This window comes from Apis mellifera, linkage group LG5 (assembly GCF_003254395.2).
Source record: "Apis mellifera strain DH4 linkage group LG5, Amel_HAv3.1, whole genome shotgun sequence".
NCBI lineage: Eukaryota > Metazoa > Arthropoda > Insecta > Hymenoptera > Apidae > Apis > Apis mellifera.
In genome coordinates, this window is record NC_037642.1 from 13,457,101 (window position 1) to 13,478,546 (window position 21,446).

At 24.7% G+C, this 21,446-nt stretch overlaps 5 protein-coding genes across 5 annotated transcripts; 4 read left to right on the forward strand and 1 right to left on the reverse strand.

Moving 5' to 3' along the window:
- The first annotated feature begins 48 nt into the window (after positions 1 to 48).
- On the forward strand, positions 49 to 1,320 carry LOC113218808 (replication stress response regulator SDE2). The gene is made up of 2 exons (XM_026441044.1): positions 49 to 260; positions 346 to 1,320. The coding sequence occupies exons 1-2, from the start codon at positions 156 to 158 to the stop codon at positions 1,048 to 1,050; spliced, it is 810 nt and encodes a 269-aa protein (XP_026296829.1). The 5' UTR covers positions 49 to 155; the 3' UTR covers positions 1,051 to 1,320.
- A 1,232-nt stretch (positions 1,321 to 2,552) lies between these two features.
- Positions 2,553 to 7,920, forward strand: LOC726286. Its single transcript, XM_026440888.1, has 8 exons — positions 2,553 to 2,813; positions 3,211 to 3,648; positions 3,757 to 4,467; positions 5,455 to 5,595; positions 6,250 to 6,425; positions 6,506 to 6,782; positions 6,862 to 7,133; positions 7,217 to 7,920. The coding sequence occupies exons 1-8, from the start codon at positions 2,753 to 2,755 to the stop codon at positions 7,565 to 7,567; spliced, it is 2,427 nt and encodes an 808-aa protein (XP_026296673.1). The 5' UTR covers positions 2,553 to 2,752; the 3' UTR covers positions 7,568 to 7,920.
- Positions 7,921 to 8,160: 240 nt separating this feature from the next.
- Positions 8,161 to 16,324, reverse strand: LOC552810. Its single transcript, XM_026440889.1, is given in 13 exon segments — positions 8,161 to 8,681; positions 8,804 to 8,948; positions 9,074 to 9,196; positions 9,302 to 9,565; positions 9,632 to 9,853; positions 9,960 to 11,035; positions 12,284 to 12,359; positions 13,162 to 14,714; positions 14,788 to 15,165; positions 15,252 to 15,537; positions 15,594 to 15,776; positions 15,851 to 16,149; positions 16,202 to 16,324. Coding segments are annotated over 13 exon segments (5,139 nt in total). The 5' UTR covers positions 16,307 to 16,324; the 3' UTR covers positions 8,161 to 8,252.
- On the forward strand, positions 12,245 to 17,242 carry LOC412426 (ubiquinone biosynthesis monooxygenase COQ6, mitochondrial). The gene is made up of 4 exons (XM_026441045.1): positions 12,245 to 12,462; positions 12,551 to 12,741; positions 12,872 to 13,114; positions 17,211 to 17,242. Exons 1-3 carry the CDS (start codon positions 12,276 to 12,278, stop codon positions 12,872 to 12,874), a joined length of 381 nt encoding a protein of 126 aa, XP_026296830.1. The 5' UTR covers positions 12,245 to 12,275; the 3' UTR covers positions 12,875 to 13,114; positions 17,211 to 17,242.
- Positions 17,243 to 18,629: 1,387 nt separating this feature from the next.
- Positions 18,630 to 21,074, forward strand: LOC408866 (uncharacterized aarF domain-containing protein kinase 1). The gene is made up of 2 exons (XM_392396.7): positions 18,630 to 19,185; positions 19,261 to 21,074. The coding sequence occupies exon 2, from the start codon at positions 19,314 to 19,316 to the stop codon at positions 20,880 to 20,882; it is 1,569 nt and encodes a 522-aa protein (XP_392396.3). The 5' UTR covers positions 18,630 to 19,185; positions 19,261 to 19,313; the 3' UTR covers positions 20,883 to 21,074.
- The last annotated feature ends 372 nt before the right edge of the window (positions 21,075 to 21,446 follow it).

Consider the following 21,446-nt stretch of genomic DNA (forward strand, 5'->3'; position numbering starts at 1 on the left):
GGAGGCGCTGCATTCTGCAAATATCAGAACGTTAATTCATATGTATGATTCATGATTATATGCCGCCATTTTCCATTAAATATTATTTGACGCGAAGTTATCGTATATGTAAGATTAAAATAATAAATAATTTTAAATTATATTATTAAATAAAAATGTTAAATGTGCAAATAAGTACTGCTTCTGGAGTGAAACAAATTCTTACTGTCGAAACTCCATTTAAAATTCAAGAATTATATGATTACATTGAAGGATTAACGGTATTCGATCATTTAACCTAATTATATTAATTTTTTTAATAAAGAAAAAATTCTTTAATGATAGTTTATATACAATTTATTGCAGGAAAACTTTTATATTATACATAATGGAAAGCTCATTAATGAAAATGCCATTTGCTATACCGGTTATATTTCTATTGTACCAAGATTATTTGGTGGAAAAGGAGGATTTGGTTCTATGCTACGAGCAATTGGTGCACAAATTGAAAAAACTACAAATCGTGAAGCTTGTAGAGATTTAAGTGGACGTAGACTTCGCGACATTAATGAAGAAAAAAGATTAAAAGCTTGGATTGAAAAACAAGGAAAACGAGAAGAGGAAGCTGCGGAACGTAAAAAGAAAAAATTGGAAAGATTATGTGCTGAACCTAGACATGAATTTAAAGATCAAACGTATGAACGTGAAAGATCAGTTCTTACAGAAAGAGTTGGAGATGCAGTTGAAGAAGGCTTTAAAGCTTCTACTTCTGGAATAAAAAGAAAATGTGATGAAGAATTTAAACCAAATAAAAAGAAAATTTTATTAGATATAGATATCGATTCAGATGAATTAGATAGTTCTGATGAAAGTGATGAAGATGAAAAAATATCTATTGGAACAATTAAAAATGCAGAATTATTATCAAACGATAGTGGACATTCTAGTGATGAAAGTGGACAAATTACAAAAGATAAAAATGAAATAAAAACGGGACATTTAGAAACAAATTTTGACACTGAAAATGATAATAAAATTTTAAGTATAGCTGAAGATAAAAAAAATTTTTAAAGAAATTAAAATTTATCTTTTAAATTTTATTTTACCAGTAAATGCCTTGAAGTATTTATAATATATATAAGATATCTCATATAATAAAATTATTTAATATTTAATAATTAAAAGTAGTCTAATAAAATAATTGCATAATTGTAATTTATATGTTATAAAATTAAATATTAACTTTAGAGAGAATAGATAAATCAAACTAGTTTGTATATTTTAAATGCTACATTGTACAAATTAAATTTAATATTAAAAACGAATAAATATATAAAGTAATTTTGTTGTATTATTTAAAATTTTTTCCAAACATATTAACTGAAAATATTGCATTTTAAATTATTCTCCAGGCAATTAATTCATTACTAAGTTTTATACCCACTGCAAATAAAGCTACAGATATAACAAATGATTTTAAGAAATTATTTACAAATAATTCCTGATTTTTACATTGAAGTAGCCATTTATAAAGATTTTTTATATATTCGCAGTTAATTAAATTATTATTTTGATTACATTTATTTTCAACTTGCATATGTATTGTTTGTATCAAAGCACCGAGACAAATATAATAATAAGTTTTTTTATGCGGAATATGCTGAAAATAGTTATTAAATATATATTGTTTATTTACTTATTTAAAACATATTTAAAAAAAAAAGAAATTAGATAAAAATAAATCTTACATTTCTGCAAATTTTCTTTTGTTTAATAAATGGCGAATTACATAATATAGGTAAAGACGGTGCACAAATATTATGTTTCACAGTCATTTTCAATTTTTATTTTAAAATTTTCATACATTTTATTATATCATGATGTAAAACTCAAAATTATTATATACAAACAAAAACCAAAAAGAATATCAAGACAGATGTTCTTTTGTTTAATATAAAATTCTTCATTCAATGAAAGAAGTAAAAAATATATTTCAAATGTTACTTAAAATTCATTATTTTTTCTTTCATTTCTTTATTAAGTGCTATTGATATAATAATATTCGTAATACGATTATAAATAAAATATGTGCAACTACATAAGCACAGCAAAATGTAATGATTTGTATGTTGTTTTTAAAAATATGTTAATTTTTTTCTATTTTTATACATATATTATTTATATATATTATATTTATTTAAAATATTAAATATGTATTAATCACTTATTTGTGCGTATTTAACATTTTTTTAACATTAATATTGTAGAATTTTTTATAATATAAAATATTATTTTATAATATAAATTTTTACATTATAAATATATTTATTATATATTTTATATTTTTGAAAATATATAAAATGTAGTTTTAATAATTTAATTGAATCAATTTAAAAAATACGTGTGGAAAATATGTGGAAATATTTTTAATATTTGAATTTGAAAAAAAATATAACTAAATATAATATACAAAGAAAGAAAGAAATTAATAAGGAAAATCTCAAGATAATTAATTAAAAAAATTCAATGAAGATATAAATAGTGGGAGAACTAGTCGACCTTTGTTTCGATAGCTTCATCAACAACTTTATTCTTTAGTCGGTATCCTGATATCGAATATAATGGACTGTAATAATAACCGTAATGGAATAAGTAAAAGTTTTTAAAATATATGCGAAATTCGTATTAAACTCTCAATAATTAAATAATAAAAGTGAAATTTTTATCTTTTTTGGCAAAGTTTTTTTTTTGTTTAATCACGATAATATCGAAAATGATTAAATTATTTCTTTTAATTATTTTTCAAGCGATGGTACTAAGTTATGCAGTCGCTCGTAAGTTATTAACTTTATTTTTTCAAACCATTTTTTAATCTTATCAAATAATTTTCTTTTCTTAATTAAAATTATATTATTCGTTGAATAATTTTATCATTGTCATATATTTGAATAAGTTTCAAAAAAAAAAAAAAATGATAATGTCAAACTATACAATAAAATTATTATAGAATGTACATACTTATAATTGATCGATATATTTTCTTTGACTAGCATGAAATTATGAAATGCTGTCATTAAAATCCTAATATGTAAATGTAACGGATTGAATATACAGAATTTTATTAAAAATTTATATTTTTTGGAATCAAAATATATATCTTATATAGAAATATAATTATTTATAATTAATTATCTTATTTTTTCATTTTGCAACTTTCTTTTTTTTTTTTAGAAAATCAAGAACAACCAACTTGCACGTCAATTAATGGCAGAATCGGTAGATGCATCATAATACATCAGTGTCCAGAATTATTGAACATACTTCAAACACGCCCCCTTAAATCAGAAACTATAAATTTACTAAGACAATTGCAATGCGGTTTCGACGGCAATAATCCCACAGTCTGTTGTCCGATTCAAAATACAAATATCGATACAACGGATCGAGACAATAATGACAATGATATAAAATCGAATCAAAACTTTAATGATCAAAATAATGAACAAAATACCAATAAAAATCTCGACGATGAGAATTTACAATATGATTTTTCGAACAATTCTTTGATTCCAACCGATTGTGGAAATGATTTGTCTCAAAGAATTATAGGAGGAGAAATTACAGAGCTCGATGAATTCCCTTGGATGGTACTTTTGGAACACGCCAAACGTAAGTCTTTCTCTCTCTCTCTCTCTCTCTAAAGAGATATAAAATATTCACACATTTCGAAAATTTACGATGAAAAGTAATATTAACATTTAAAATCACACTTTTCAGCGAATGGAAAAGTTACAATTTGTGGTGGAGTTCTTATCAGTCGACGTTACGTTTTAACGGCAGCGCATTGCATCAAGGGGAAAGATTTACCAATTACATGGCGTTTAGAAAGCGTTCGTCTAGGCGAATATAATACCGAAACGAATCCCGATTGTGTCCCGGACGATGGAAATAGTTTACTTTGCGCGGACGAACCTATATCGGTTGAAGTCGAAGAACAAATAGCACACGAAAATTATCGACCACGTTCGAGAGATCAGAAATATGATATCGCGCTTCTAAGATTGTCTCGTGACGTTACATTCACCAATTATATAAAACCTATTTGTTTACCATCCATTGCTTCTCTCGGACAAAAACTATTCGTGGCTGGGTGGGGAAAGACGGAGAACGGTTCGTCGTCGAACGTGAAATTAAAAGTCTCTCTGCCTTTTGTTGACAAACAACAGTGTCAATTAACTTACGATAATGTGCAAGTATCGCTCGGTTACGGTCAGATTTGTGTCGGGGGACAAAGAGGTAAAGACTCGTGTAGAGGAGATTCGGGCGGTCCCTTAATGACCATAGAAAGAGAGCGTAATGGTAATGCGAGATGGACCGTTGTAGGTATTGTTTCCTTCGGGCCATTACCTTGCGGTATGTTCGGATGGCCTGGCGTTTATACAAGGACAATTGATTTCGTACCGTGGATAATTAGTAAAATGAGACCTTAATCCTTTGCGTTTAAATTTCTTCAAATCTTACCATTTATTTTTCACGCATCTGCTCAGAACAAAGGAAGGAATAAATTTTCCCATATTTTTTTCTTTCTAATGTTTATATGAACAGTTATGACGTATATTGATAACTTATTAATGACTTTATCATTTTTATTATTTTTAAAGGTTATCTATTATATAGGTCGTAGAAAATATCATGTAAAATATGCATGATACAATTATTTAATATATATATATATATTATAATTCATGTTATATATATTTGCAAATAAAAATCTTTCATTATTTAAAATTAATTCCTTTTTCGAAATTGATTCTGCGGAAATCAATTTCTTGAGAATTTCTTGAAGAAATTACCCATTTACAGCGAGATTGACGTAATCTAAGTTTTATGTTGAAATTGGAAATTCCAATTAAAAAAATTATTTTAATTAAATTTCAATTTATAAGAAGAAAATGACAAGACTTGTTTACAATTAGAGATAAATATTTGATGTAAAATGTAGATGTTTGATGTAATGTAAAATATTAAAAGAATATTTAGTTTGACGTTTTTTCTCAGTTATCAAATAAATATATCTTTTAATTTTGCAATGTTTTAACAACTTGTTAATATTTAAAAAAAATGAATCGGTTTTAAAACAAAACAAACGTCGTCCCGATGTAACGAATCATATTAATTGAGAATTTTCCTCGTAACCCCTTCTCTCTCAACTTCTTTTTCAATTGAAGGTTAGTAGACTCGCTCGGTAGAAGATAGCAGTTAGTTGAACGAAGACTTTCGCACGAGTCCGTACTCTCGAAAGTAACGAGTGAACAATTTTGCAAAATCAGTTTTTCTATTTCATCGTTGATTTAAAAAAAAAAAGAATTATAAATGTAATCTTGTTATTTGAATTATCATCAATCTTTCTTCCGACAGAAGAAGTCAATTAAATTTGTGAATATTGTAAATTTGTGAATATTGTAAATTTGTGAATATCCTTAAATAATACGAAGAATACGATATTGCTTTTCAAAATTATTTCAAGAGAAAGAAAAAAAAGCAACAACTTCGAAATCGACATGATTAATCACTTATGTTTAATCATGTTTGTGATCTTATACGGGGTCGGTGCACGTAAGTAAAATTTCATTAATAATATAACAATAATTTTCTTCGTTTGATTATTAATTATTATCGGATAAAAATTGACGATCAATATTAGAAATTGTCATTGGATTAAAATTTTCTATATATAATTCAATGTTATCTTCTTATTCTTTAATATCGTTCCTATTTATTGTTTTATTTTTATTAGTATCTCTTGCTATTTGTCACATGAAAAGGAAGGAATAACAAAATTAATTCAATAGAATCGTGTCACATTATCCGAACAATACAAATTTATCACTAAGAAAATTATTATTTTTCCTTTTTATCGAGTATAAAAATAATATCAACAAAGCAGAAAGGGAAATAATTGGTATAGCACTGTTGTAAAAAAAAAAAAAGAAAGAAAGAAAGAAAAAAGGAGAAAAAAATTTTCTAATATGCGTAATATATGTTATATGTTTAATGTTATTATTTCATTCTTGATTGTGATCAGCATTTTATTCAGTACGTTTACGAGAGACACTTCTATTCACTGAATACTAACGAAACGTAACATTTCTCCTTTCGTAATATCAATATAAGAGATCTACCTCGAACTTATTATATATATTATTATATATTATTAGTTCGAGATAATCCGAATAATCCACTTCTGTAAACGAAGGATTCTTTTTATAGAGGATAAATGTACCACACCACAGAAAAAAATTGGTGTTTGCATCGATATACGGGATTGTCAACCGCTGGTAAAAATTCTTAAACAAAGACCAGTATCGGTAGAATCTGTTAATTATTTGATCACTTTTCATTGTGGATTCAATGGGAATTATTCAAAAGTATGTTGTGAAACACAGGTAAGTATTTTTTTATAATTATTACATTCAACTTTAATCGGATAGAAGGAAATGTATAACAACAGAATATAATTATTTAGAATCCAGTAATAGATAAATCAAACTCGTTCGTAATTTCTGAACCTCCGGACGTCACGAATCATCCAAATTTATCGTTACTGAATCATGATATATGCGGTCCAATAACGGAACAAAAAATTTTCGGTGGTAATAGAACTGGGATATTTGACTATCCATGGATGGCGTTACTTTTTTACGACACAGGAAATTTAATTCCGGAATTTCGATGCGGGGGATCGTTGATCAATAAACGATACGTACTCACTGCTGCTCATTGCGTTACATCGTTACCACCTGGTAAGTGTGACAGTAACATGAACCGATTTATTTAAATTTCTTCGATCCGTAACGTAATCATGTTGATCGAATATTTTAGAACTCAGATTAATCGGAGTACGATTAGGAGAGCATAATTTTAGAACTGAACGCGATTGCGAGAAAGAAGCGAACGAATTTGAAGTTGTTTGCGCTGACAAATATCAAGATTTCACTATAGAGAAGACTCATTTTCATCCAGAATTTTTACGAGGGAAATTACAGAATGACATTGCTCTGGTACGATTGAACAGCGACGCTGATCTTAAACCGCTAAATGTTCGACCGATTTGCTTGCCAATCGGATCGGCCGCCATCTTATCTCAAAAAAAAGTAAATACGATAATCAAATATGGACGTGTTTCTCGAATTATTTAATTATTTTCATCATAGAATTAATTGATTTTCATGTTTAGGTAACGGTAACAGGTTGGGGTACAACCGAACTTGGATTACGTAGTCAAGAGTTGTTACAAGTTCATTTATCGCTAGTAAATACAGAGAAATGTGCACAGGTGTATAAAAACAGAAAAACTCAAATTTGGTATAAACAAATATGCGCGGGTGGCAAAAATGGTATGGATTCTTGTTCGGGAGATAGCGGCGGACCACTTCAAGCCCCAGGAATGTATAATAATAATCTAAGATACATTCAATACGGACTTGTTAGTTTTGGACCCACTAAGTGCGGTCTAGAAGGAGTACCCGCAGTTTATACTAATGTTGCGTATTACATGGATTGGATTTTAAATACTATTAGCGCATAAAAAAAGAATGCTCTTAATTTAATTTTTTAACTGTGTAATTATTGTTGATATTGTTGATATATTATTTTTGTAATTATTATTAATTATCTAAAACAAAAATTATTCAAATATCTTAAAGTTCCTAAAATGAAAAAACGTTTTCAGTTATTTTTGACTAATAACAGTCATTGCTATCATGAAATATAAATATCCCAATCTTGAGTCTTTGAATTTGAATATTCATATTAATTATATAATAATTAATTAATTATAATACATTACTTATAATAATAAATTAATTATAATAATATACTAGATTCTTAGAATTAAGAATTTATAGATTCTTAGAAGTAAGGATGTAAGATATTTTAAAGATATTTCGACAATTAATTTAATATTATTAATATTAAAGCTCTTTATTTATAAATTATTTGCTAGTATAAATATTATATTATGATTATATGTGATTTATAAATATATTACTTAATTACTTAATTACATTGTATAATTTATACGGTTTAAATTTTGTTAACATTAAAATAAAATCTCATAAATTATAATTATATGATGTTATGTTTACTTGAATACATACATATATATATATATATAAATTAAAAATTATTAATATTATTAATTTAAAGTTCTCCGGCTATCTTTTTGCTGTCTCTTTACAATTGTGATTAATAAATATTAATCAAATAATTGTTTACTGAACATCAGTAATTATTTCTATATTATGATTATCATGTAATATATTTTTATTACAATCATCATTAGAGATTAAATATTCATTATTGCACAATTTTTTGTTTTTGTTTTGATCTTCGATAAGCTCTGCAGTCTCCTTTATTGAAACTTTTAACTGGCTGCGATTAGCTTTTTTTTTTGAAAGTAAAGTTTGAGATTTAGTTATCGATTTTTCAGAAATTTGTGATATAGATGTATTTGATGAATTTAAAGATTGATTTGATAAGGGACTACCCGAAGAACTAGTTAGGGATTCAGAATCTGATTTAGAAATATTTTCGTAATTTATATATGAATTCATGGTACTCAATTCTTTCTTCTTTCTTCTTCGTTGTAACATTTTTGAATTATTGACATTTTGTTGTGTCTGAGTCAATGATTGATAACTCTATAAAGAAAATATTCTTATATATAAAATATTCTTATCTATAAACAATCTTTTGTTTTTATTAATATTGATCTTTGCTATTTTATTTATCTTATAGTTACAAAGAAATCAATTTTATTCACCTGAGAATGACGTTCGAAAAGAGTTGGTATTTGTGTTACACGATCCAACATCATTTCCATTTGTAATCGATGACGTTCCGCTTGTTCACGTGCTTCATCACGACGAAGCAAAGTTCGAATGTTAAGATCTCTTTCGTGTTCGTGCCTTACAATTGAAAATTTATATATAAATATATATAATCGTTCCAATATTTTTTATTTTTTCATTATTATATAACATACTATTGAAAAAAATTTTGCAAGTACGATCTAATTTTTTAAAAATCGCACCTCACTGCGGATCTCAAAGCACGCCATACTGGATTACGTCCAATCAAAGATTGTCTAATTTTTACAGCTTGTTCTCGACGCCTCTCTTCCATTTTTTCTCTTATTTCACGTTCTAATTTTTCTCTGTAAACATAAATATTTTATAAATAAAAGATTATAAATTTCTTTCATTATAATACGAATTTTAAAAATAAATGTTTATTGAAATTTTGTATAATCTTATAATACCGTGACACTTGACATCTTAAAATTGCTGCTAAATTATTTCCTCGTATAGGCAAAAGTGGCATCATAGATTTACATCTTTCTAATGATATTGAATTATAATTTGACATTTGCGAAACATTTTTATTTTCAATATTTTTGTTACAATCTTTAAATGTACTTTGTAAATGTGTGCATGCAGATTTGATTCGTTCTCGTCTCGCCATCGACGGAGGTAAAGAGGATGATTTCATTAATTGCGCAGCTCTTAATCGTTTTTGTAATTGTCTGAAAATTGTAACACATTATATAATCGATTCATAAAATAATAAATTTATAAATTATTATATTTACCTGCCATATTCATCTTCAAGCATACGATCATATATTTCTGTACTGAAAAGATTTTTTGGTACTGGTTTAGCTTTAAATTTTGTATTTAGATTAACATTTTTACTACGAATTTCTGGGCTAGATCTTGCTAAAAACCTCCAAGCTCGACGATCGCATTCGAGTTTAAAAGGACGTACTTGAGACATTAAATTTAAGGCACTTTCTTCACGAATTATACGACTTCTAAAAGATAAATATTTATAATAACTATAAGTTTATTATTATATATCAATGCAAATAAAGATTAAAATGTGAAAAATATAAATATAAGATATATGTAAAAGCAAACCGTTCTTCCTTTTCAGCCAATAATTTATCATAAAGTGGAATTTTTGATGTAAGTGGAATCGATCTTACACGTCGTTTTCTATATACATTTTTTTTATTATTTCTCACATTTTTATATTTTTGTTCCTCCATTTTAATATGTTTCATATGCTTTTCTGCTTCCTCCCTAAAATATATAATGTATTATTATTTTATATCCAATATAAATAAGTCAATTAATTTGTTATTAAAATAAAAAAATATAATTTATTACCTTAAAGTAAAATTAAATGGCTTAGGTACAGTAGGATGCCATTCTTTTGTAATATTGGCTGGTAAGCTCCTTGTTTCTGCATTATCTATATCACTTTCAATATTATCGTTGATATTTATTTTATCACATGTATTTTTATTATTCAAATATATTTTCTTCTTACACTCAGTTCCATTTTCCTTATCTCTTCTACTATATTTAAAAATGATAACAAAATTGCAGTCATAATTAGATAAAAGAAATTCACTTCTATCTAATCATATATACCTATTTATTAAGAAATCCTGATCTTCTGAGATTTCATTTTCATTAAGTTTATTGGAAAGAAAAAGTAATGGACTGGGACTAGAAGATTCTTCTAAGTAACATTTTTTACCATTCAATGCTAAATCATTAATATCATTTTTACTTTTTAACTTTAATTTTTGATTAGACACTGAAAATTTAGATTCATTTATATTTTCATGATCAACCAGAGAATTTTGTAAATTTTTTAATAATAATTTTTGTTTCCTTTTTAAATAATCTACTTTTTGTTTAAACTGCTCATTTGATAAATGATAAACTTGACCATAATCTGGTATACTATCCAGAAATTCTAAAAAGATATCCATATCTTCTGTAGAATTTGATATCTTATATTCAGTAACAAAATGATCATTTTTTATAAAATTCATGTTATATTTATTATAAAGATCATTATCTTCTTTATTCTTTTTAAATTCAAGACGTTCATAAGAAGGAGTTGGTTGCCTATTACAGGGATTTACAGGAACTTTCACACAAGAATTGTAAAAAGATGTACCTTTATGTTCTGTCATTGCCTATTACAGTAAATAAATTTTTATTATTATATATTTTCAATGAAAATCTGAAAATTTATTTATTTATTTTTTTTTTTTAGCATTTTGTACAAAAAATATTTCAAGTTTATAATAATTTAAGTTTAATAATATTTCTAATTAAGTTAAAGAAAAATACTTGTATTTTACATCAATATTTAAATAAAATATATCAATATATGTTTATAATATATTATAAGATAAAATAATTAAAATATTTATTTATAAAATTAAATTATTATATTTTTCGTATAAACAAATATCAATACTTACCTATAAATTTTACGATGAAATTTACAATATATTAGAAGATAGATATAAAAATCAGAAATAAAAAATAATAATTTATAAAAAAAATTATTAATTTATTTTTATCATAAGAAATTTATCATATATACATTTTTTGAAATTTAAATTCGATTCTCTATTTTACACTATCCTAATAACTACAAATAAACATCTTTTAGAGAAGATCAATATAACCTCGCTATATTCGTCACCATGGTGAATAAAATAAAGTATTAATATAAATTTTTTATAATAATTAAAAAATAAAATTAGGAATATAAATATATAAATTAAAAAATATTTAAATAATTTATTTTATTTATAATTTGATATCAATGAATTTATTTAAATATATTTAAATGTATACATTTAAAATATTTTATAACATTAAAAGAAATTGTTATTATTATGTAAATTTGATTGTAAATATTAAATGAGTTAATTTTAATAAAAAATAAATAAATAAATTTGTGTATGTTTTGTATTATTATAATTATAAAAAAAAAACTTAAACTTATATTATTTCCATAGAACATTACAAAATTAATCCAAAGATTATTAAATAATCGTGAAATACAATTTAGATAAAATGCAAACGATCAATAAAGAATTCTTACAAGTTTGGAAAATAATTTGACATCTACTATTTTTCATAGATTGTAAATCATATTTATTAATCATCAGAAATAATCCTTTATCAAATCGCATAATAGTAATTTTAAGATAAAACTTTTAAATAAAAAAAATTTTAAATAATTTAATTAAATTACTTGGATAAATAAATTAATTTTGTATTATTAAGATTAAAAAAGGCATTATCCATTATATTTAATATAATTTTAATATAATTTCTTTTAAAAAATTTTAGTTTGTATACTATATATGTATATAAACATTTAGATATAAATTGTATTGAATATAATAGAAAACAAAAATGGCGACTTTTGGAAAAGCAATGACATTTTGTGATGTATTAGCATTAACTTTAAAAAGATGTATTATTTCTAATGGATCAATGCTTCCAGCAAAGCCTTTTTCTATCTCTACACAAAATCATGAAAATTATGATATTATTATTACTGGAGGTGGTATGGTTGGATCTACATTGGCATGTGCAATAGGTTAGTCTTTTCTTTTATTTAAAAATTATATTTTAAATAAATGTAAATTATATTTTAATTATATGTATTTTTTTATATTTTGTAATAGCAAATAATAGAAAACTTGAATGTAAAAAGATTCTCTTATTAGAAAGTAATAAACAACATGAATATAAATCACAAGAAAAATATTCCAATCGTGTAGTTGCTTTAAATAAACAAACACGTTGCTTACTTTCAAGTATAGGAGCTTGGCAACATATTGAAGCAATACGTTATTCTACAGTTCGAAAAATGCAGGTAAATTAAAATAATGAAAATAATGATAGATGAATAATGACAATATTTTGAAAGATATACTATAATAATATTTAATTTATTATATTTTTTATAATAATACAAATATTACAATTAAATATGAAATTTATAGTAGGTTTGGGATGCATGTTCTGATGCTATGATTGTATTTAATGAAGATTATTTGACTGAAGAAATTGCTTACATAGTTGAAAATGATTTATTATTACATGCTGTAAATAAACAATTGGCAGACAAAGAAAATGTAAATATAATTTATAATTCCAAAGTTGAAAATATTAAATTACCTAAAACACAAGAAGAAGATGCAGTAATACAATTACAAGATGGAACGAAATATAAAAGTAAATTATTAGTAAGTAAAAAATATAATAATAAATGAATATTTTAAATATTATTTACTATGTATTAGAATTATTACAATCTCTAACAATGCTTTCAACTTTATTAATTAACTCATCTAAATGTGTACTAATATTATAAAAACATCTTTGTAATTCATCTATTATTTCATTTAATTGTTGATGATTATTGTCACTAGAGGTTGTACTATAAAGTCGATTTAATTTAGGAATGTCCATTTCTATATTATATGTATTATATATAGGCATCTTTTTTTTCATATTTCGATTTTTTTTTTCAATTACTAAACGATAGATAGCTTTCATTAATTCCTGTGGTAAACGTTTTTCTCGTGGATCATTAGGACGGATATGAATTGTACAATAATGTGGTGGATGTAACAAAAGTGCACCCTGTCTGCATGCTTTCATTATTGTATTTGGTGCATAGTCTAACAATTTAGAAAATAGCATGTGTTCCAAATGTGCTACTAATTCTGCTCTACGTACTAATCTATCTAATCCAGCACATCTTCTCAATTCTTGTATATCTGATACTGCAAGACCCATCATCAAATTTGCTAAAATTACTGTTACTAAAATGACAAAACTTAAAAACATTAAGTGTGCAGTGCCAGAATATAAAATTGGTGATTTTGAACTAAAAAATATGTCCTCAAATTCTAATTCTCCAGACATCATTACAATAGTTTTCAACAGAGCAATTAATGGGTTGTTAAATGAATCATAATTTTTATGTAATACACTGAAGCCTAAAGAAAATCCTACTATAAGACATATGTAAGCACCTAGGAATTTAAAAAAATTAATTGATACTTGAGTAAACATTTGTATATAAAGGCCAAAAATTGGAAATCTTCCAATCACAGTCATTAATTCTATCCAAATTAATAAAATATCCAAAGCAGCTATATGATATTGCCACTTATGTATTGGAATAATTAATACAATACTTGATAGTAATACAACACTCCATTGAAGCCAATTTTCCCATCTTTTAATATAACTGTACATACCATGAACCATTTGAAAAAATTCTTTACTAGCTAGTGTCACAATAAATATTAATACTAGCCAAAAAAATAATTTTCTAAATTTTTCAGTATTTTCAATATTACTTAAATATGTAATTGTTATATATGCAGTAAGAAAAACGACAAATATGGAATGAAATATTAAATTTAATAAAAAAAATTTACGGATTCTTAACCATTTTAAATAAAGAAAGCTTTCGCATAAAGGATGTTTCAATACGTGTCTTTGTCCAACTTCCACAAGACACAGCATCAAATCAGTTTCTCCTCTACCACCTGATACCAATGGTCTAAAATCTAATTTCAATTCACAATCAATATCTCCTAATTCATGATCATGTAAAGAAATTGCTTGATCTAAGCGAGAAATAAATCGAGGCAATACATCTGGTGTTCTACGTACAATAAAACTTAATGCAGATATACCACCTTTTGTTCTAGCAGTAACATCTGCTCCTTTTGATAATAACATTATTACTATTGATGAACTTTCATTTAATGCCGCAATATGTAAAGGTGTGTAACCAAATTTGTCTGCTTTATTGATCAAAGCACCAGCCTGTTAAAATAAAAAGATTTATAAATTTACGCATAAAATAATTTTATATCATCTTTTTAAATAGTAAATAAACCTGAAGTAATATTTTCACTAAATCTATTCCTCTAGTAGTTTTTGCAACTGCAGCATGTAATGGAGTACGATTATCATTATCTTCAATATTGACATTAGCACCAATATTTATAAGTACTTCTAAAGTTTCCATGGATTGAGATAAAACTGCTAAGTGCATTGGTGCTTGTCCTCTTGCATTTTTTGCTTCACATGTTGCACCAGCATCTAATAACAACTTTGTACATTCAACACTACCCTCTTCAGCTGCTAGATGTAATGGAGTAGATCTCATAGAACCAAATTGAACTCTTACATCTGCTCCATAATTTAATAATAATTTTGTGCATGCAATAGAACCTAAACCAGCTGCTACATGCAATGGTGTTTCTGTATAAACCTATTTAATAATCAAATTGAAATGAAAAATATAATAATTAAAAATATTATAATATTTATAAATATTTATAAATAATATTTTTAAACCTGTGGATTATTAGGAGAAGCACCTGCTTCTAATAAAGCTTTGACACAATCTACTGCATTACTTAAAACAGCATAATAAAGAGGACTTTTTCCACACATTCCAGCATTTACATCTGCTCCTGATTTTATTAAACATTTAACACAAGCAAGATCTCCAGTAGCTGCAGCACAATGTAAAGGTGTATACTTTTTACTAAAATCCCATTCACATGGATTTGCTCCATGTTGTAATAATTTTTCTAAAATTGTTAATGAAGCTGTACATGCAGCCAAATGTAATGATGTTCTATAAAATGAACGAATTGTTAATTTAGAATTAAATTTTTTTATTATCTATCATACCTGCCATCACTATCTCTAGCTGAAACTTTTGCATTTTTAGTCAATAAAGCTTTGACTATATCTACATGACCTAAATAACAAGAAACTAAAAGACAAGTGCTTGGCCATCTTAAAAAAAGTTCTGGAACAGTTGTATTTATAGCTGCTTCATTTTCAATATCTAATAAATTATTTTGTATGCGTCTATATTAAATACATAAAAAAATTGAATTATATTTAGTATAATTTTTATGATTACAAATAAATAATTACTTTACCTATTTACAAATAAAGATATGGTAGTTTTGTGAATATCTTCTGTGATGATTTTATAATCGGTGTTCAGATATTCATCTAAAACTTTATTCAAACTATCTCCATGAAGAGTAGAAATAACAGAAAGTGCTTGCTTTCCTGCTGGAAGATTAGATAGGGCCAAAATAATTTCCTCTATATTCCATGGTTGTTGATTTATTATTTGTCTTTCTTTTATATCACATATAACAGGTTCAGAACTATACTCTGAACTTATACTGCTTTTTTCCATATCATTCATCCAAATATCTTCACAATTTTTCTAAAATTATTGTTAATTAACAAATAATATTTAAATTTATTTATTCACTTACTGTATAATTAGCACTAGAAGGCGATGACATAACATTTGATTCTTCTTGAGAATTATGATTACTCAGAAATTTATTTAGAAGTGGTTTCTTTTTTAAGATCGACATGCTATCTTAATTTTTTTTTTTTATTTAATAATTTAATATAAAATTAATAATTAATAATAATTTAATAAAATAGTTTTATTTATAATAATTTTTAATATAAAAAAATTATAACTATATAATATTCACAAATTATATAATATATATTATTTTTAAAATATTTAAAAATTATATTTTCAATTATCAATATGGTTCAAATCAAATCTTGATGTTTATAAAATAGGCATATATTTAGCTCTGACTACTTCTATATATACACATACAGTAAAAGAAAATTCTAAATTTCTAAATTTTTTTTTTCTTTTTATAAATATAAAAAATACAATTAAAATTTATTTAATTTTGTACTTAAAAACTTTACTTAAAGAATAATATATATATTTATATATATAATTGATAACTTTTATAGAAAAAAATTATATATATATATTATTTCTTTTTTTCTTAATACATACAGAACAAATATTAAGATTTAAGAAATAATTTATTCACAATTTTAAAAATTTTTTTCATAAATTATTGTTTTTTAATTTGATATTTTAAATATAATTATTATATGTATATGTATATAAAAATATAAAATATTTTTAAAATATTTGTAACAAATAATTAAAAATATACAAAAATATTTTAATTTTTATGAAGATAGTAAATTCTACAAAAAATATAAAGCACTTTAGAACAAGATTCAAGATTTCCACTGAAATGTGAAACAGAACTGAAGTTATTTCTAGATGTGTTGTTAGTCTTTCTCCTTCTCTGTAGTTCCCCTTCCTTTAACATAATATACTTACATTATCTTTATCATTATCTCTTTATTATAAATTAATTCAATTAATTTTTATTATTATAATAAATTTTATTTGAATCAAGAAATAATATTAAAAGTTATTTTTTGGAATTTCAGATAGGAGCAGATGGTGTAAATTCATTGGTACGTAAAACAATGAATACACAATATGTGAAATGGGATTACAATCAAATGGGTATAGTTGCTACTCTTAAATTATCAGAGGTAAGTCATCATAAAAATATTATATCAATATTATATAGATTATATTTTTATTTTAGCCCGGTGAAAATGTTGTTGCATGGCAAAGATTTCTACCAAGTGGGCCAATAGCATTACTTCCAGTAATATTCTTTGTTCTTATAAAGTAGCTAATACTAATTAAATATACCATTAATTTGTTTAACTCTATGGTATATGGTTATAGTTAACAAATGACCTTAGTTCTCTTGTATGGTCATTGCCAATAGATGAAGCAAAAAGACTTTTAAAAGTTTCTGAAGAAGAATTTGTTGATAATATAAATAATGCTTTATGGAAAGTTTATCCAAAAGATGGTATAGTTGAAAGTGGTATGAAAGCGCTTCAACAATTACTTGAAGGTTTGTCCTTACAAACTGGTGTAGTAAGACAATTACAACCATCAATATCAACTATTTCCGAAGGATCTCGTGCAGCTTTTCCTTTACAATTTGGTCATTCTGTATCTTATGTTCAAACAGGAACTGTTTTAGTGGGGTAAATAAAAAAAACAAGAATTTTAAAAAATTTAAATAAAATTATATATTATTATTATATTTATATAATTATTTTTATTTTTTTGATGTAACAGATAATTTTTATGTAAAATATTTCAGAGATGCAGCACATAGAGTTCATCCATTAGCTGGTCAAGGTGTAAATTTAGGATTTGGAGATATAACAGTATTAGTTCAACTTCTTGCAGAAGCAGTTATAAGTGGAGTTCCAATAGGAAACATGATGTATTTGAGAAAATATGAAACATTAAGACAGCGATATAATGTTCCAATAATGTTTGCTATTGATGCATTGCATCGATTATATAATGGAACAGCAGCTCCTATTGTCTTAGTTCGAAGTTTGGGACTACAATTGACAAATGCTATCCCAGTGATAAAGGTGAAATTTAATTATTTCTAAAAATAATAAAATAAAGTATTATATTTTATTTTATATCAATCAAAATTTTATCGTTTGTTTTAGAAAGCCCTAATAGAACATGCATCTGGACAAATAGAAACTTGATGATGTTAACACTTAATGTAAATATTTATTAGTATAATATGTAATTATAAATTTTGTAATGGCAATAATATGTAATAAATGAATAAAACTAAAAATATATAATATGCTAATTTAATATATTATTTATATTAAAAAGCTTATGCTAATTATATTAGTATCTATAAAAAAAAAAGGAAATATACATATGTATATGTGCATGTATATACATATAATATGTGTGTGATCGCGCGCGCGCGTGTAAAATATATATATGTATAAAATATTTGAATATTTTTCGTTGTTAATCATAGTGATAAATTTGTATTATTGACAATATCCAATATTTATTTAATTTTTATTATAAAAAATTATAACAAAAGAGTAAACCTAATGATTCATAAGATTTATCGAAATGTAACTTCATCGATATCCGAAATAATAACATCGATATGTAAAGAAAAACGATGATCAATGTAAATTGATTATTCCATGTGAGCGAAGGTTAACAGTTTTAAAACGAAAACAGGTTATCATGTTACCTTTCCATAAAAAACAAGTAACTAAACAAATACTAAATAAAATTAATCGGATATTTTTAAAAAAAAAATTTAAAAATTGAAATATTCTCAAATACCATTTTTTAATACATAAATTTTGTCACATCTTTTACATGCACATAGTTTAGGTTATTACGATCTCCGAAATTTATGAACAATTTGTAACTTAGAAAGACATAAGTGAATTACGTAATTTTTTTATACTTTATTTCATTTATATGGTAAGGAGTTATTACTGAGGAAAAAAAATTATTTCGACTATACCGCAAAGTAATTTAATACTTATAAAGGTTATAAATACTTATTTATATGATTATTATAATAAAATGGACAAATTTTATTTACTTAAAATTATTTAATTTCAGATCAAAATATATAAAATTAAACAAAAATTTTGTTTCTTTACTTTTAATTGATAATGTTTGTATCCAAAAAATTATTAAAAAGAGCTGCTCTTGGAATACTTGGATTGGGCACATTAGCATCTTTAAGAGCAAATGAATATGATTTGGGATCTATAGGTATTGTACGACTAGGACGTGCTGTAGTTACTGTTTTTATAATTGGAAGACATTATAAAAATGAATTATATGGAACTAATTTAAATCCAAATACTCAAGAATATGTTGACTTAAAATCAAAAGTACATAAATATGGTGCACAAAAACTTTTAGAACTTTGTTGTGCTAATAAAGGTGTTTATATAAAAGTAGGTCAACATATTGGTGCACTAGATTATTTACTGCCACAAGAATATGTTAATACAATGAGAGTATTACATAGTTCGGCACCACAATCATCATTTAAAGATATACTTACTGTTATTAAAGAAGATTTCAAGAAAGATCCATATGAAATATTTGAAAGTATCGATCCTGAACCTTTAGGTACTGCCAGTTTAGCACAAGTTCATAAAGCTGTATTAAAAAATGGTGGTATTGTTGCTGTTAAAATTCAACATCGATCAGTTAAAACAAACTCTTATGTAGATATAAAAACTATGTCAACTTTAGTAAAATTGACATCATTAGTTTTTCCTGATTTTAAATTTGACTGGCTTGTTGACGAAACTAAAAAGAATATTCCTCGAGAACTAGACTTTACTCAAGAGGGAAAAAATGCAGAAAAAATTCAAAATATATTTTCCCATTATCATTGGTTGAAAATACCCAAAATCCATTGGGAAATTTCATCACCACGAGTTTTAACAATGGAATTTGTAAAAGGAGGTCAAGTTAATGATTTAAAATATATTCAAAATAGTAATTTAAATCCATATGAAGTTAGCAGTAAATTAGGCCGGCTTTATAGTCACATGATATTTATAGTGGGATTCGTACATTCAGATCCACATCCTGGTAATGTCTTAGTTAGAAAGAAAAATAATGAAGCAGAAATCATACTTTTAGATCATGGATTATATGCAAATCTTTCAAATGAATTTCGATGGGAATATTCTAAACTTTGGTTGGCAATATTTGATGGCAATAAAACTGCAATGCAAACACATTGTGCTAATTTAGGTGTTACAGATTTATATGGATTACTAGCTTGTATGGTATCAGGAAGATCTTGGAATACAATTATGGCTGGTGTCCAAAAAACTAAATATGATAAACAAGAAAAAGAGGAATTTCAAAGAGAAATACCAAATTTATTACCTCAAATTAGCAATGTATTAGACAAAGTAAACAGACAAATGTTGTTAATTCTTAAAACAAATGATCTTATGCGTTGCATTGAATATTCGCTCAATACAGGATCAAGAATGTCAGGAATGTTAGAAATGTCAAAATGTTGTATACATTCTGTATATGGAGAAAAACTAAAATCTTGTACAAATGTATGGGAAAAATGGAAAATTTCTCTATCTAAACAATGGGCACTCTTTAAAATATCATTATATTATATATACTTAGGGGCATTAAATTTTAATATACAAAATTCTGTTAACTCATTTTTAAAGAATGAATTTTATACTTTTTAATATTACATGTTTCTAGGAAAAATATAAATTTATTTAAATCAAATATGAAATTGATTAAATAATATCTTAAAATATGCTATAATTTTATTAACTTAAACAATTAACTTAAATATGTAAGTGTTCCTATATAAAATATACGAGTAAAAATTTTTTATTTACTTTTCTATTTCAAATAAATAATTTTTGCCTAACAAAAACAATAATATATTTATACTGAATATATATAAGTTTTAATACATATATATCAGAGTATATTTCAATAATTACGTTAAATTATTGTGCTATATTTTGATCATCTAATGATAATCAAGGTTATACCAATTCAAGAATAATATTAGATGTTATAAATATGTATATATCTATTTTATATATATATATATTTTATATTAATTATCTTTATTTCATTCTTATTATTTATTACTTACCTACAATATATAAAAACTTTAATTTTTTTTATTATATGTACATACTTGTATTCAATTATTAAAGAAAAACTTATACCTGACGCTTTGTTATATTCAATAAAAATATATGACAATAAATATTAAGCATAAATTATGAATT